The sequence below is a fragment of the Pleurodeles waltl genome, chromosome 4_1 (assembly GCF_031143425.1).
Source record: "Pleurodeles waltl isolate 20211129_DDA chromosome 4_1, aPleWal1.hap1.20221129, whole genome shotgun sequence".
Classification (NCBI taxonomy): Eukaryota; Metazoa; Chordata; class Amphibia; order Caudata; family Salamandridae; genus Pleurodeles; species Pleurodeles waltl.
In genome coordinates, this window is record NC_090442.1 from 476,965,675 (window position 1) to 476,983,036 (window position 17,362).

Below are 17,362 nucleotides of genomic sequence, written 5' to 3' on the forward strand. Positions count from 1 at the left end.
ATCTTGGTGCCTTCTGCCCCCGCCTAAAAAACATAGGCCGATCTCCCTCCAAGGTGGGCAGAAATTGCCATCAGTAACGTGCCCCCTTTGGGGGGGCGACCCTTGCCAAAGGTGCCGCTCCCCCCAACACAAAACACACACACACAGGATCCCTGGTACCTAAGTGGATTCTGCCCCCCTTGGGGGCAGATGGACGTAAAAAAAATGGCCGATCTGCCCCTAAGGGGAGGCAGAAATGGCCAACAGCTCTCTGCACACTTTAGGGGGCGACCCTTGCAAAAAAAAAAATCCCTGGCATATTGGTGGTTTCTGCCCCCCTTAAACAAATAGGCCCACCTACCCACAATAGGGGCAGAAACCACCAATACTATTTTTTCCCCCTTTGGGGGGCGAACCTTGCCCAATGGGTGCCCCCAAACACACAAAACGCACACACATATCACATAATCCCTGGCACCTAGTGGGTTTCCACCCTCCCCCCCCGGGACAGAGATAGGCCAAAAACATGGCCGATCTAGCCCCAGGGGATGGCCAAAACATATAAAAAATGAGTGCCCCTGGGGCAGCGACCCTTGCCTAAGGGGTCACTGCCCAAAAACGTCAAGAATACTAAATCCCTGGTGGTCTAGTGGTCTTTGACCCCCCCGGGGGGCGAAATAGGATAAGTAATATCCCCCCAGGGTAGTGACCCTTGCCCAAGGGGTCACTCCCAAAAATAAAAGTGAATCAAAATCCCTGGTGCCTGGTGGGGATTCCTGGTCCATGATCGTGGGCCCGCCTGCGATTGTGGACCAGGAATCCACTGAAAACAGGCACAGGGGGAAAGGAAAAACTCTTTCCTTTCCTCCCATGTCTGTTTTCCCCCCTCAGAACCTCCCAGGAGAAGGACTTACTCGAAGGGACGTCCTCTCTCCCCTTGTGCTGGAAGCAATCGGCTTCCAGCGTGTCCTCGTCAGCTTCTGATGACGTCTGCGCGCTGTGAGCATGCTGACATCATCAGATTGCCGATGGGGTGGTCAGGGGTGGAAGGGGAAGGGATTCCCCTTCCATCCTCGACTGGGGGGTGTGGGTGGGTGGCCCATGGGGGGAGCTCTCCCCCGCGACCCGGGTGCAGGACGAGCTAGTCTCGTCCAGGGCACACGGGATCCGTGTGCCTGGACGAGACCAGCTCGCCCCAGGCACCCAGGGGGTTAATTAACCAATAGCACATTTAGTGCAGTAAAGACAGCTCCTTTTTCTGTTTACAAGGTTTGTACCTTAGGATTACTTTCTGGATTATACCTCCCTCATCTACAGTACTCATGGACTCCAAATTCTTGCTGTACATTACCGAGATTTGAAGTAAGGTAAAAGGATTTTTACAAGATGTTAAAAACAGATGATGCTTCAGGATGATCAGAATAGTTACCATAACTAACAGCTCCTTAGTGGATAAAGTTTGATTGTCCCTTTGATTTTGCCTCTTCCAAGTAAGTATCTCAATTTTTAGGTCCATTTTTCATTACTAAGATGGTGAATCCAGTGGCAGTGTGTCTGCAGTTGCCTATCTCTTGGCAAGTAACTCTTCTTCCTCCAAGTTAAGACCATGTGTTTCAAACTGATTTCACCATTTTAGCTTAACTCCCCACATCCTGTTTAAGTTGAAGGTCTTACAAAATCTGAGGTTGTGGAATTCTGTGTCTTGTGTTTTTTTGAGGGAAGTTACAGTATCTTATATGATGGCAGTGTTATCCAATTTGTCATCTTTCATCGAAAGGTGCTACCACAGTTCATGATCAGTCTTGGTATGTACGTTTTTTTGTTTCCCATATGAATAAAACTGGAGCTCCGGAGGGGTGGGCCGGAAGAAGTGTAATACTGCCAGCAGACTATTGGGTGGTTGCTTAGCACTAGCTCTGCAAAGCCTATGATGACCAGAAGTTGCTTTGGATCACTTACCTCAGCTTCTGCTGATTCATGGATCTTGTGTGAATCGTGGATTTGTCTCTAGTGTTGGTACGAGTGAGATACCTTATTTTATAGAGTGGGGGAAGAGAGTGCTAGGAAGGTCTTCCAGGATAGGAGACTCTGAAAAGTAAACAACTTTGTTGAGAGCAGGACTCAACAGTGATATTGCTCAGACCATTAAAGTCGCCTGTGACTTTTGGTCTGTGAACCTTTCCTGGTCCTAGAAGGCATACATCCTCTTTGAGGTTGTTGAGGAGTGGACTTCCTGTTTTAGTAGTTATATAGGGGCTTGGCTCTACCTACAAAAATGGTTGCATCACAAATGGTTCTAGTAGCATTCTGCTTTTCTTTTTCTGGCTACCTGGAAGTTCACTTTTGCTACCCATTCTAGTACCTTCTGTTTGTTTTGTGTTGTCTGTAATTCAAGACCTCCTGTCTCTACCCTTTGGTTGCTACTTCGCTATTAAGTGATTGGCTTCTCTGCTGCTACATATGTGCTATTTTCATCTGCAATTCCTGGTTGGATTTTCTTTCTGTGTCAGACTTCTTCCTCCTAGTGTGTTCTTCTTAAATGGGCCTTTCTCTATCTTTGTCTTACCTCACTGGCTGGCAAAGTGGCTTTCTAAGAGAGATCGTGTTGTCTTCAAAGCCAAGAACCTAAAGTTCATAGACAGTACATTACACTCAAAACTGCCTAATCTGCAAAGTTCAATGACTGGTAACCATTCTTGATCTGATTCGGCTCTTTTTGCTTCTCGAATCAGACAGTCTTAATTTTTCTATAACAGCTTAATTCTTCCGTTGCAGAATTAGGTTGTGGGTATACGCCTAAGCTTTCTCATGTTCCTATTCAATGACTGCTTATCTCTCTTAGTTTTTATGAAACTATCCCTTTACCAGTTTCCCCTGAAATGTGTTTTGAATCGACCCTTTAGAGTGTAACTGCACTACTGCAAAATTAATGTATATATTTGTTCCTTAACAGAGCAGCAGGAAAGTATCACTGCCCATATCTATGATTTTTGATAGCAAAGTGCTAGTCCCTCTAATTCAATCTATTGTATGATATTTTCTGTTGCAACCAGTCCTTAATTTGAGATGATGGTTGGGATGGGAGCAACCAGCACTGATTTTCCCTCATGAAAATGGGAATGGGAAATAAAGATGGGAAACCATCACCAAGGGAGAAAGCAGGAGCTGGCAGGAGTGAGATAAAGGGGCAGGGTGTGTCAGACAGTAGATTACACATGGCAGAAGTAGATTTGGAATGCCAATATTTAAAAGCACCTTGTCCTCTGAGCAGAGGTTTGGGCACCAGCACTCATTGTTTTTTGGGGGAGTTCATTTTTTTTTTTTTTTTTTAACAAATGAAGCACTGGTTGCAACATTGCTCCCTGTTTTAGCAGCTCAAAGCTATTAACATTACCTGCTTTCTGGCCCTCCAGATTTCTGATGAAATTATTCACAAATAATACTGCTGTAGCATTTCTCCTTCAAAAGAAAATGCTTTAAACAAAGTCAATGAATCCTTGGACCCAGCATAAGGGTATGGAGTAAAAGTCATTAGATTATACAGCAGATCATTTCAAATATGACAGTGTGACAGCCACACAAGGAAAACTCCAGTCTGAAATAAAGTTAAGGGATTTTATTACAAGCTCAAACTCAGTCATGTAGACAATTTGCAAGACAAAATTAGAAATATACAGAATCACCTAAGGTTGATAAAGGCAACCGAAAAGATTCAAATGAACAAACACTAACAAAACTAAACATTCAACAAAAACAATACAAAACATGAGAAGAATCACCTTATGTATACAAAACAAGCGCTTTTTAATTCTTACAAGCATCAAGGCCATTTCAAAACTTTTAAATGTAGTTGTTAGGGCAAGGGAAACCGTATAGATTAACCAATCAAGGATTAATTTGCTGGGCTAAACACGTGGGCAAAAAACACAAAAAGTTTTTTTTAAAAAACTTAGAAAAAGGAACTATGGGGCAACACACTAGTAACTAAAGTGGGCAAAAAGTAAATAAAAAGGGAAGGCGTCAGCATTTCAGAAACTCGATCAAAAGTCGTCGTCTTTGGCTCAAGCGAAAAATCAGTAAGTCGCAGCAAAGCATTTGAAAAAGGCAAGGGCAGAAAGGACTTTACCTCTCAGAGTCCAGAGGATTCAACATGAAGAATAGGATGGATCAAAACCACTGCAATGGGGTCTTGAAAGGGACTACCACAAACCTGTCTAAAGAACGGTATATTATAGTTGAAAGGGCAGGATGATTCTTAAATCCATCACTTCATATTTTGCAGAAGATCTAACGTCCAATAAAAATTGATCATGTGACACAGGCTGCAACATTACCAAAAGTTCTCATTACCAACAGGTAGAAAATATTCCATCTGGGCTCTTCCATGCAATTTGAAACATTTGTATATATTACCAATTCCACAGGTCCAAATGTACTGAGCTCAAGGCCAGGTTCCCAAGCTCTCCATATATAAAACAGTAGAACATCTATTACTAAGCTAGCTTTATCATGAGAATACAGTCTGAAAGAAATAGTCACGGTAGCCAGAATGACTGAACATTTTCTGCACAGTCACAAAGCAGGGCCTTGCAGGCCTCACCTAGGCTAATGCAAGTGAATCAGAACAGCACGTTAATTTATACATTTACTACACATTTGCCATACTAAACCATATACTCAATGTTAATAAACTATGAAATGTATTCATGTTATAATACATTTAAAACAAAAAAGATTATGTTACTCTTTCATGTAACTATCAAGCATTACTGCATTATCTGCATTTGCATGCCACTTTTAAAAGACTGCTTACATAAAATATGTTACCGTTTTAGTTCACACTATTAGTTTTGGTCATGAATTATAGAATAATGACGAATTAATTGATTATACATGAACTTTAATGGCTATGCCACTTGCATCTTAGCAGTTAACATTCAGTGAATGCACATCTATATTGCTTGTCAATGCACCACATTACATGAAAATTATTAGTATTTTAATTAACATAATGCATACACTGTCACATATAGATATGATCACTGTGACATGAAGGACAGTATTAAAGTTTCTGCTACATCAATACTGTTTGGGTGACATGCTTGCTTTCTGTTCTTGTTACAATTTCAAATGAACAGTGTACGATTAACTGAGATCTATCAAACTATAGATAAGGACTGCCTTTCTGTTACTAGCTAAGCTTGTGTGTATTTCATAGAATAGTCAGTAGGGAACTAAATATTTTTAAATTAAGTGCATGAAGAAATTATAGTTTACAACCCTGGGGATCATGACCTAATGATTTTCTCGCTTGCAGATTGAATTCAACAGAAACGATCTGCATAGACCCGATTCATCATCGGTTGAATTATATGTCACATTAACATTAAAGTCATCAGTTAATAAAGTTCCTACCGTTTTTGACAATCTGAGTGCTTGGTCAAAATAGAGATTAGTTTATCGACTTACATTAAATTTGATTGGAAGCAATTTACAAATAAACATTTGCCAATAAAATCATGGGTGAACGTCCAAACTGCTCTAACCTTTGAGTTTCCCTGCGTTCTTGCTTGTTTGTCTGTGCCAGGATATACAGGTTTAGGATTGCACTTCAAAATGTTTGACGTGGTAAATTTAATTATTATACTTTAAAGTGTGACCCTTCCATTATATAAATGAATAGGCTTTAAAGTTGTACTGTAGAATCCCCTAATGTGAAAAAAGCTACTGCTCATTGACACATGTAAAACTGCTTAGTACCATTAACATGTTTCTCAGAACAGTATTTCTAGACATGAATGATATATGTTGAAGTGCTATGTCCCACACTGAGCTCAATGCAGGACTGACTGAGCTCTTTACTTGCCCACATTTAAGCTCTCCTAAATGTAATGTATACAGTCTACAAACACATGTTATTTGGGAGGGATGGGCTTTAGTGTGAGATCTAGAGTAAGAATTATTGTGTCTATTTTTAGGGTCGAGTGCTCAAATGCTCTGGCTTGTTGTAATCTCTCTGTGGGCTTTTAACCACGCCCACTCTTGCTATTCATTCTTTGCTGTGCTTGTTTTAAATGCTTAATTTTTATTGGTGAATATTTTGAAATGTCCCTCCTTTGTGAGCTGAGTTCCCTCCCACTGGCAATTTCACTAAGTGAACATTTTTGTTGGCCATCACACTACATCACGCTTCCTCCTGTTACAGCGTGTGATGGCCCCCTCCTCCGGTTTTGGTATGCCTTTCATCCCAGCTGCAATCCGTTCTAGACATTCACGCATGAAACCAATAACTCTTGCGCTGATGCTCTTGGCACCTGTGGCACTTTAAATTTACTTGTTCCTCTGCATACCGTTGAACACCCATACCCTCCCTATTTTTGTATTCCTTTCCATGTGTCCGCCTCCCTTTGGCTCCGCCCCTGGATTCTTGCAGTGCACACAAAGTGCTGTAATTTCAGTCTCTGCAGCCTGGTTACAGGCTGCAGCACCCAGAGCCTGTGACGTGGCTTCAGTGAGAAGAAAGGGGAATACCAGAGCAATTAAGTGTAACGCAAGCCAGGAAACCTGTTTGTGCACAGGGGTCCAAACTCATCAGGCACCCTAGAACTCTGTGTTTACCTCACACTACATATCAGAGTTGTGGTGATGCTACTGTGGCGCTAAAGTGCAGAGCCAAAACCTATCCTTCAAATTCACTGACTCAGTTCATAATTTAGATTGACACACCAGGAAGTGGATTTTTGAACCAAGGGTTAGCACGCCAGACCCTGCACATTAGTAACAATCCAGAGCATGCATCTCAGAAATCTTGTCAGGGGTAGTAAGTGCTATATGAAACAAATGCATTTGAGTCCTACTATTCAGCACACGTAACTGCTGCGCTAAACCCCAAGTCCCTAAGTGTCACTATAGTCACATTTACAGGATTGGCGCTTTACATATAATCATTTCACTCCAAAAGTGCATGCATTTCGCACAAGCAGTACAGTGCGAAATACACATCAACTGATTCACTGTTTGTGCAGACAGCTAGGCTTGTGCAGGCGGGTCAGTTTTGTATAGTATAGGAAGCTATATCTTCAGTCATTGCACTAGCATGTAGTACAGAGAGCACATTTAAGCTCCTTCATGTAGTAGAAGAATATATGCATATACTGATGGATCATGGGAGAGTCAAAGAATTTACGACGCTACATCTGTGCATTTATGGCGCTATACTTTTTAAATGAGACGATCGCTCGTACATGGCAGTATAACTCAGCAATCTGGCATTGTCTATACGAAGTGCACTTGGCAGATCAGCTGGAGGAATCATCCAGAAAAATTTAAGTGCTGGTGAGGTCAGGGGTGATTCATACACGTGCACGTAATGTTTGCTGCCGATATTAAGTGAAGAGAGCACCACTGCAGAGAGAGAGTACCGCATAGTGTGCACTGTCAGACTTTGTTCATTTCGACATGCTGCAGGTGTGGTTTCAGGGAGAAGCTCCCTTTTCAGCTTTCTAGAGTTGAGCAGAATATGCTCCAGCTGACCAGTTCTACAGGGCACAATGGTTGTGTAAGGGAAAGGCTAAAACACAAACAAGTTAGACAGAGGCAGCTGGAGGCCCAAGCTTAAGACTAGTTGACTGCTTCCCACAGAGGCTACTTGCTTCTTATGTTTTTAATTACCTCTTTTTTTCCAATAGTGTTGAACGTTACACACTCACCTGTCAGGGATGAGTATGGTGTGACCAACATAAGAGAAAAATGCCTACCTCTGCTTTCTTTTAATTTCTTTTTACATTCTTTCTTTTTTTAGGGTCCAGTGCACAAGAGATCTGGCCTGTTGTAATCGCTCTGTGATCTTTTAACCATTCCCACTTTTGCTATTCGTTCTTTGTTGTGCTTATTTTAAATGCTTCATTTTTATTGGTGCATTTTGGGGAATATCCCTCCTTTGTGTGCTGAGTTTCCTAGAAGGCGATCTCACTAAGTGAACTTTTTTGTTGGCCATCACACCACATCACGCTTCCTCCTTGTACAGAGTGTGACGGCCCGCCTCCGGTTTTCTGTATGCCTTTCATCCCAGCCACGATCCTTTCTAGACATTCATGCATGGAGCTAATAACTCCAGCGCTCATGCTCATGGTGGCCGTGGCGTTTTACTTTTCATTTTCAATTTATGTGACAAGAAAAGTCCAGTTAGGAATTTCCAACTCTAATAGCTCTAACTCAAGTAAACACGAAACCCATTGCATTGCAAATGCCTGTTAGGTCTGGTGTTAGTGAAGAAGGCCTTTTGATTTTGATGAATAATATGTTGAATATACTTACTGAAAGTGGCTTTTAGCCACCTCTCTTCAATTGGTCTATTGTTACGTCATTCCCATTCTGGGACCTTCCACTACAGCATAGAGCATGGATCAGTCTATTTAAGCCTCTGGTTAGTCTCACTTTGAGTGACTGCATCTTGCTCTTTCACAAAGTGCACACTGTTCCCTTTAGTGCCACTGTTGCCTGATATCGCAGTAGGACGCATTTCAAGTGAGCACAGGGTACATTCTAGTTTTATCGGATCATGTCTCCTTCCAATACTGTTGTGAATGCTTTTGAAGTGGACTGCTGATACTTCACAGCATTCCATATTGTGCTGCTGGACTCAGTTTCCATAATGTTTCTTTGATAAATTCTGCACCGGAAGAAAACCAAACTTTATGGTGTTTAATTTGCAGCACACTTGTAACAGTTTTTATTAAACATAGGTGCAGTGTAATTTTGGTTTTAGCATTCAATATTTTATACTGTGATCCCTCTTTGATTCATTTTTTTTCTATTTTATTTCTTTTTCTCATTTTATCTTTCATTTTTTTCTTTTCTTCTTTCTTTTTGCCCTCTTTCATTTTTTTCTTCTTTCTTTCTTTTGCTCTTTCTTTCATTATTTTCCTCTCTTTTTCCTATTCCCTTTTCGCCTTTCATTTTTTCATTCCTTCTTTCTATCCTTTTTTATTTTTGCCTATTTCCCTTTTCTTTACTTCCTTCTATCTTTCTTTGTTCTCTCTATTTCATTCATTCTTTCCTTCTCTTTCTTTTTCTTTCTTTTTACTTTCTTTCCTGTTTCTTTCATTCTTTCCAGTTTTCTTTCCCTCTCCTTTTTTCTTTCCTATTTGACCTTTCACTTTTTCTTTCCTTCTTCCTATCCTTTTTATTTTTGTATTTTTCCCTTTTATTTCCTTCCTTCTATCTTTCTTTGTTTAATCTTTCATTCTTTTTTCTCTTTCTTTTTACCTTCTTTCCTGTTTCTTTCATTCCTTCCAGTTTTCTTTCCTTCATTACTTTTCTTTTCCTACTTTCTAACTTTTGTCTATCTTCCTTTCTCTTTTGCTTTCTTTCATTCTTTTTCTTTCTTAACTACATTTTTTCATTCCTTTTTTATTTCTTTTCTTCTTCCTTTTTTGCATTCATTCCTTATTTCTTTCTTTCCTTCCTTTCTTTTCTTTTGACTTCATTTCTTTTCTTGTCAATCACTATTTTCGTCTGCGTTTCTTGGCTTCTTTATTTTTCTTTTTTCTTTCTTTCCTTTTTTGTTTCTTTTTTTAAATCATTCATTCTATTTTTGTTTTTTGCTTTCTTCTTTTCCTTCCTTCTTTCTTTTTGCCTCCTTTTCCGATTCTTTCCTTCTTCCTTTCTGTATTCTTTCCTTTATTCTTTCTTTTTGCCTTCTTCCCTTTTCTTTCCTTCTTTCTTTCTGTTTTTCCTTTTCTTTCTTTCTTTCTCTCTTTCCGTCTCTCTTTCTTTCTCTCTTTCTCTCTTTGTTTCCTTGTCTCTTACTTTCTTTCTTTCCTTGTCTCTTTCTTTCTTTGTTTCTGCCTCCCTTCCTTTCTTTTTGCCTCGACTCAGATGGCATTTTCTTAGGTCTGTGTTAGCTAAAACCTTTTGATTTTACTAAAAGTATGTATAACGCAATTTATTATAGGTGGTTTCAGTCAGACTTCATCCATTAGTCTGTGATTGTCATTCATATTTTTCTTCCACCCACTCCAGCATGCATGAAGGGGTTTTCTTAGCCTACTTCTGCCAGTGACTGACTTCAATTGAGTGAAAGGATGCTGCCTTTTCACAAGAAGCATATCCTCACACAAGGTAGTACCCTTCAGTGCCGTGTGGGCCATTGCAATATGTACTTTTTTGTGACCAGAAAAACACTTTTGACTTTCGCCAATGTTTTTTTTTTTTAGATTTCATGAGGGCCTGGCAGCTTCCCAAAGAAAACAGATTTGCAAAAACTAGGACAAAAATAAAACATGAATTGCAAAGGCTGGCAGCTATCTACAGACCCATTGGCTTTGCCAAGGCTTGTTCTTCTTTGCCCCCTACCCCCATTTCAGCATGGAGGTAGAACGTGTCAGTCTTTTTTGCTCAAGTTGCCCACTCTAAGCACTTATGTTATGAGGTATATATTTTGACCAAGTACATGTTTATCTCTGAAGAAAGAATTTTGAGGAGGCATTTCAAATTTTAAATGACAGCGAACCCAACCTCGCTGTTTGCGGCTATTTCAAAAGTCAGAGTAGCATGTGCAGTCTCTATTTAAATTCCTTGTCACAAATATTGTGTTAGAGCCTGAGTTAAGGTGGAAGCAGTCCAACACAGAAACAAGAGCTGAAGATTTGCATCACTCAAACCCTGGTCTTGTGTATAGTACATAGCTCTTGACAGAAGCTAGCTTCAATTTGTTAAATTAAGCTATTAACATCAAGTGCTGGTAAAGTCATGATGTACCAAAGCATTTAATGCAGATGCTTTCTAATGTGATAATGTATGTGTGTTCTGGATAAATGCGTGTGGGAATTTAATGTGATTCTGAAGTTAATTCCAGTCCTTATCTTGACCATTACTGATTTGGGATCTTTAGCCATACTTCCCAATTTGTTGATATGTGATAATTATTTTTATCACTTTTCATTAGAAAGAAACAAAATCATTTGTTTTGTTTGGATAGTGTTTGTGACAAAAGCTGTAATAACTTAGCTTATACACTCCTTCTTCAAGAGAACATCAAAAGAGATGCATTTTGGTTTCATGAAGGAACTACTAATGTTAATTCTATTACATGTCAGGAAAGTGTTTCCCAAACCTCCTTACATTTTATGAATTTATTAAATAGTAATAAAAATTGAATCTGTGTTGTCCTTGTTGTGCTAATGTTCTTTAGCCTATTAGTATATAGCTATATATGTAATGATACACAATCATTCTGTTGTTTATTATCAATTTTACCAAAGGGCATGCTTAGGTTTTAATTATTTTTATTGAAACTTTTCAAACACATACAATACGAGGTGGCCATTCCCACCTAAACTCTTATTCTCTACCCCTCCAGAAACCCCCTGTCTCTGTCTCATTTTACGTTTTTTACTGCAGGCCTGTCACTCCTCGACCTATGTAATCTGCAAAACCACCATCCCACAGATGTGTCACTTATCATGTTTGATAGTTGTCCTCTTCAGAATGGATGCTCTACGGTCCCAAGTGCCAGCTCTAATATCTGAACTTCATCTTTCCCCAGAGAACTATAATTGTCTGATTGGCCATAAACAGAATAAAAGAGAGATCACTTTCCCAATAGGGGACTGCAATGGAACAATCCCATTGAGAAACAGCACAGCAGGGACACTTTTGGACATCCATTTAAGTCATAATCAGAGTTCTGCCAGATAGTTTTCAGTATGTCCTCGTTACCGTCTTGTAAGATGCGGCCAACTCCATAAAATGTGGGGTGAGTGGCACAACCTCTCCAGCATTTACCAGTCTGACTTGATTGCTCACATGCACTCTAGCTGGCTAATCGAGCCACAAATTTTATCAAATCTTTTTCCACTTTGTGTATGCTTTGCCGTGTTATTCAATCTAAAATTTACCTCTTCCCAATTATTGTTTAATACCCATTTCCTTTTCCCGTTCACACTGAAATTAGAAATTGGTGTGCAACTGGCTGAGTTGAGTAACTAGTACAAGCTAGAGATCACCCCTTTTGTGTTTGTCAGCCTTTTCAGGTACTTTTCAAATGGGGTGACATCCCTCGCTGCCCCCTTCTTGTTCTTACGTTGTGACACCCACTGTCTAAGCTGCATATAATGATACCTCTCCTATTCTGGGAGCCTGGACTCCCACTAACATGGCTCAAAGTTTAATCACATCCTTGTCGCACATGTCTCCAAATCTAAAACATCCTCCTTGTTACCTGCTCTTGAACTGCCCTCTGTCAAGTCCCAACATAAAGTCTACATTTTCAAAAAGGGGATCTACAGAGAAAGATATAGGTTGATCCCTTTGCGGTGTTCCATATGATCATAAATGACCTGTGTGGAATACATTACCAGGGAAACATAATGGTTGCTACCTTTTTGTGCCCTTAACACCCATAGCACCTCACCAAGTGGTTGTGCCTCCATATACTCGACCCCCTTGTTTGCTTGCTTAGGGTGCCTCATTACTTAAAATTTTGAGCGGCCTCCCTCCCCCTGATGAAATCGTTACTGAGGGCTCACAAGCATTTAATATCACTCATTATCAGCCTAGAGTTTGTAGGACATATAGTATCTTTGGCAGAATCATTTTGAAGGCTACAACACACCTGACCCAGGGTAGTGTCGGTAGAGGCATCATCTTGACCATTGTCAAGAAATTTCTTTGGGAACACCTTGCTAAGTTTGCCATTAGTGTGATGACCAGTGAAGGAATGTATTTGCTTGAAGCTCTCCAACTTGTTCAGTGCCAACAACTATCACTAGCCCCTCTGATTTAACAGTAACCCACACTAAAACTTTCTATTTCTGAGATACTTTGTTGGTGATTTCATAATCATGAGCAGAATGTCTTCAGCACATGTTGAAACTTTGAAACAACCTGTCCAAAGTTAATTTTCCCTGGTCTTCTGTAAAGATGGTTCAATCTCGAGGTCAAAGAAAATCAAACCTTAACCTACACAGTTTAGTGATTAATCTCAATGTGGAAGTAGCATGTATAGTGTATTTCTTATCCTCCTGTCACAAATAGCCACATTAAAACATGAAGGGCTTAGGTTAAAGTCTCAATTAGGACATTCTTAAATGAAACACAAACAGACAAAGGAAAGAAACCTCTAGATGTGTAGTTCCTGACCAATACATAGTATAATGTCCCACTCCTATAAAGGGAAGAAGACTTGCAGGTTAGGCAGCCATACCTAACACAATTCAGTCAAACATAACTCAATAAATTAATCTCCTTCCTGGTTTTTTACCACTCTTTCTTTCCCCACCCCACAAAGTAAATATATTCAGTTACACGGATAATGCAATCATCCACAATGCCTTCAATTTCTTTTGTAGGCTAATACAAGAAGAAAAAGAATCAACAGAGCTGCGGGCAGAAGAAATAGAAAACAGGGTGGCCAGCGTGAGTCTGGAAGGGTTAAACTTAGCGCGAGTGCATGGCGGAACCTCTATCACCGGTTCAGTGACGGCATCCTCATTAGCAAGCTCCTCTCCTCCCAGTGGACATTCCACACCAAAACTTAACCCTCGCAGCCCGGCTCGGGAAATGGACCGTATGGGGGTTATGACGCTGGTAAGTTCATTTACCAACAAAGCGATTGTATAAGTGTGGCAATGAATCTCTTAAAACTCAATCTGCAGCTACGTGACAGGCCACTGGGACAATTAAGTAAGAATATATCCTGAAATGTGGGCAAAATAAACTTAGCAAAATAGTTAACTTTATTTCTTAACACTATGATGTTTTAATATTTCTCTGTTTGATAGTTACAAAGTTGGATTTTCACTTTGAGACTTTAGTGTTTCATCTGGCAGTTTTCCACTTGGACTGGACTCGAGTAAATTCCATCTAGTGTGCGCTTGTTTCTCACATATTTACTGAATAAATTATCACTGTTACTGTGTGAACTCATACAATTAAGATATGTAAATTAAATATTAATGTATAACAACAGATACTTTATTTTCTCAATAGGATTAATTAGCTCTCTACATTAGTAAAGGTTTGTATATCAGTCCTCAGCTTTTGTTCTCTTTAACATGTAAATTACTGCAGGAAAACTATGCCCACAGGGTATGTGATTCTTTATTTCAATTGACCATGTGAGTCGTAATTTGGCCAAACTCAGCTCTCATTCACAAAAGCACACCAACCATTTACAAACGGAGAGCAACTGCTTTTTGAAGAATTCTTAACTCTTGCATTTTGATGGTAACACAAGAATTTCACTCAGAAGGGAAAAGGAGGCACACTACAAGGCTGAGAGTTCAAAGCTTCAGAAAATGTAACCTGCATTGCCCAGACACACCCGTTAAGAAGTAACATTGTACACAGCAAAGGATTAACTGGGACTTGTAAACACAGGACCTCTACTATTAAACTGCGTTTTTTTGTTTTTGCTATTACTGTACGAATTTCCCTCCTAGTCTGCATTAAACCTCACCAACCTCCTGACCCCCTTACAAGGTTTTTAAAAAGGCTAAATACATCTCAGTGGCTAATCAGAGTGTTTTTAGGAGACTGCTTAATCTGCTCTGTGGTTTAAACTGTTCTTGGAAAGTGTGTGCAGCCCTAGTCTTTGGCTTGAAAAAGTGATTAGTTTAAGTGCACGAAAAGTAGTATTTTGCTAGTTTCAAAATTGTCCTTTACCTGAAAAGTAGAATCTGGTAGATAGAAATTGAGGATTGTGCCTTTCTGCATCCAAGGAGATTCTGAATAGAGGAGCACCTCCCGTCCCCAGTAGCCTGGCTTGGTGATTGGCTCTCTAGCTCCCAGGCAAACTGAGCGCTCCTTTTACACCTGCACTGCCCCACTAAGTTTGTGGAGTGAACCCCAAGATAGCCACATACATTTTGTGAGCCCAGATTCTCTGAGCCCTAAAGTGAGCAAGAGTCAAAGAAGGTGGTAAGATCACAGACATTCTGTGTTTTCTTGTAATTTTTATAAAAAAGTGTTTTTTCCCTACCCATGTCTGTTTACATTAGGCCCTCTGTTTTTCTTTAAAGTTGGTATTTTAAACTGCTATTTTTCTCTACCCATGTTTGTATGAATTTACATCATGGTTTCTGCAAAATTCGCCCTTTTAAACTGCTGTTTCTGTTCTGCCTGTGAATGTCTGAATTTACCTCTTGTCTATCTGCAAACTTGGTACCATTAAACTGCTGTTTTCTTGCTACCCGTGACTGTATGAACTTCCCTCCTAGTTTTTCAGAAATACTGCATTAAGCCTCACAACCCCCTTCCAAGGCTAAATACACCTCAGTGGCTAATCAGAGTGTGTTTAGGAGACTGCTTAATCTGCTTCTCTGTGGTTTAAACTGTGCATTTGAAAGTGTGTGCAGCACTCAATTGTGGCTTGAAAAAGTGATTAGTTTAAGTGTGTGAAAAGCAGTATTTCTGTGGTTTCAAATTTGTCCCTTACATGAAAAGTAGAATCTGGTTGCTAGAAATTGCGGATTGTGCCTGTCTGTATCCAAGGAGATCCTGAATAGAGAAGCACCTCCCTGTCCCTGCTCCAGCAGCCTGAGCTTATGGTAATTTGTCCCCTTATATAAATTTCTACTGGTTGTTGTTGGGATTGGTTGCTAGGGCTAGTATTTTTATTGGATTAAGGGTTTAGGGTTGCATTTCTGATCGGCTGTTCAGAATAGGGCTCTGATTGGCTACTAGGGCTAGGGTTTCCACTGGACTAAGAGTTTAGGGCTTTGGTTTTGATTGGCTGTTGGGGCTAGGGACGTGATTGATTAATAAGTCCAGGTCTTCCATTGGCTCTAGGGTTTAGGGCTAGGATTCTGATTGGTTAGGGTTAGGAGTAGGGTTCCATTGGCTATTTATGCCCAGGGTTCAGTGCGCCTCAGGCTGGGCAGAGAGGACAAGGGCAGCTGCCTGTTTGGGCCTAGGGTCAGAGATGCTGCCCATTGTTTCACACACCAACTACCACTTTAAGCCCTCCACATCCACAAACATCCAAGCGCAATATCTGCAAAGGCTTCTACTCATTCACCACAAACAAACCTCATACAAATTTCTATGTCTCAACAACCACTACAAAACACCACAAACCACACCCATACACAGTTCTACCACAACTACCACACTTTGACACCTTCATTCCCACACAAAACTCTACTCTATCCCATACCACACATCACCAACACAACACAAAGCCATATCAACATAATTTAACTTCATCCAGACACACACTCCCTATTCATACAAAGCACCAGCTCTATCCTCTACTTCCTCCCAATAGACCTTTTTTTATTATGAGGGAAGCTATACTCAGCCTTCTATCACACCATCCACCAACGCCCTCCTCTGGTTAATAATTACACAGAATCATACAATCCTTACACTCGGCTCCACCACACATATTACCTCTTCCAGTGATCAAATCTAACACAAACACTCATAACTCTTGTCCATCCCTTCTTACCCACCACATACACTCTTCTCCAAAACACATCACCACCCCCTGTACTATTCAAATGCCACTCACCAACAGTAACTCACATACAAATCCTTCACAGAAAACCACTACATCAGTTTCTCCTCTCACTACTCCCCCCAAAAAAACACACACACCAGCACATCAAAATAACACACACACTTTCATAATACTTACCATCACACCCACCCTCATGACTACACAAATAATACAAATCCTGAACCAGCTTTACTCCAGAATTCTAAATCTTCACCAATATCCACCCCAACACAGCAACATTGATTCACCCGTCTTGCATCTATTGCACAATTTATAGCCTTAGACTATGACTCCACCCCTAACCCATACTCCTTCAACCCTAAACAGACACAAACAAAATAAACAACATGCCACTCTCGACAATTTTTCATTCCCATGTCTATTACACAACAAGGTTACTCTACAAAAAGAACACAACTCATCATGTCACTCACAACCACCATCTCTATCACCAACACACAGACCCAACAAAATACCTTCTAAGCTTGCTAGATGAGGAGCACTACATAGAAAAACAACACTATTGTGGCCCTTATACAGTTAGTATCAGCACACCTGCTACAACTTCAAAATATACTGATCACTCTTCTACTAAACAAATTTACACAACCACCAAAACACAATCTCTAAACTATATGCTCATAACTGATCGATCACTCTCTAAAAACAAGCACCACATTTACGACCTACTCACTGACGTACAACCTTACTTACTGAATAATAGTTGGGAGATGATATGGCCCCGATGTGACATGAAGACGTTCCTCTAAGCTATGAAACCATCACACAAACCCATATAGGCAAAAGAGGAGGTGAACTAGATCTTATATTCAAACAATAAATTTCAGATAAACAGACAACATCTCTATACAAGGCTGT

The 17,362-nt window shown here is 40.2% G+C and overlaps 1 protein-coding gene across 6 annotated transcripts in view; it reads left to right on the forward strand.

The window, feature by feature from the left end:
- PPFIA2 (PTPRF interacting protein alpha 2) overlaps window positions 1–17,362 on the forward strand; it is a 1,804,029-nt gene that overhangs the window by 1,402,932 nt on the left and 383,735 nt on the right. For all 6 annotated transcript variants that reach the window (XM_069228760.1, XM_069228762.1, XM_069228763.1 and 3 more), the window contains one exon: window positions 13,332–13,569. In XM_069228760.1, the coding sequence (XP_069084861.1) occupies window positions 13,332–13,569 (238 nt within the window). The remainder of the gene's footprint in view (window positions 1–13,331; window positions 13,570–17,362) is intronic.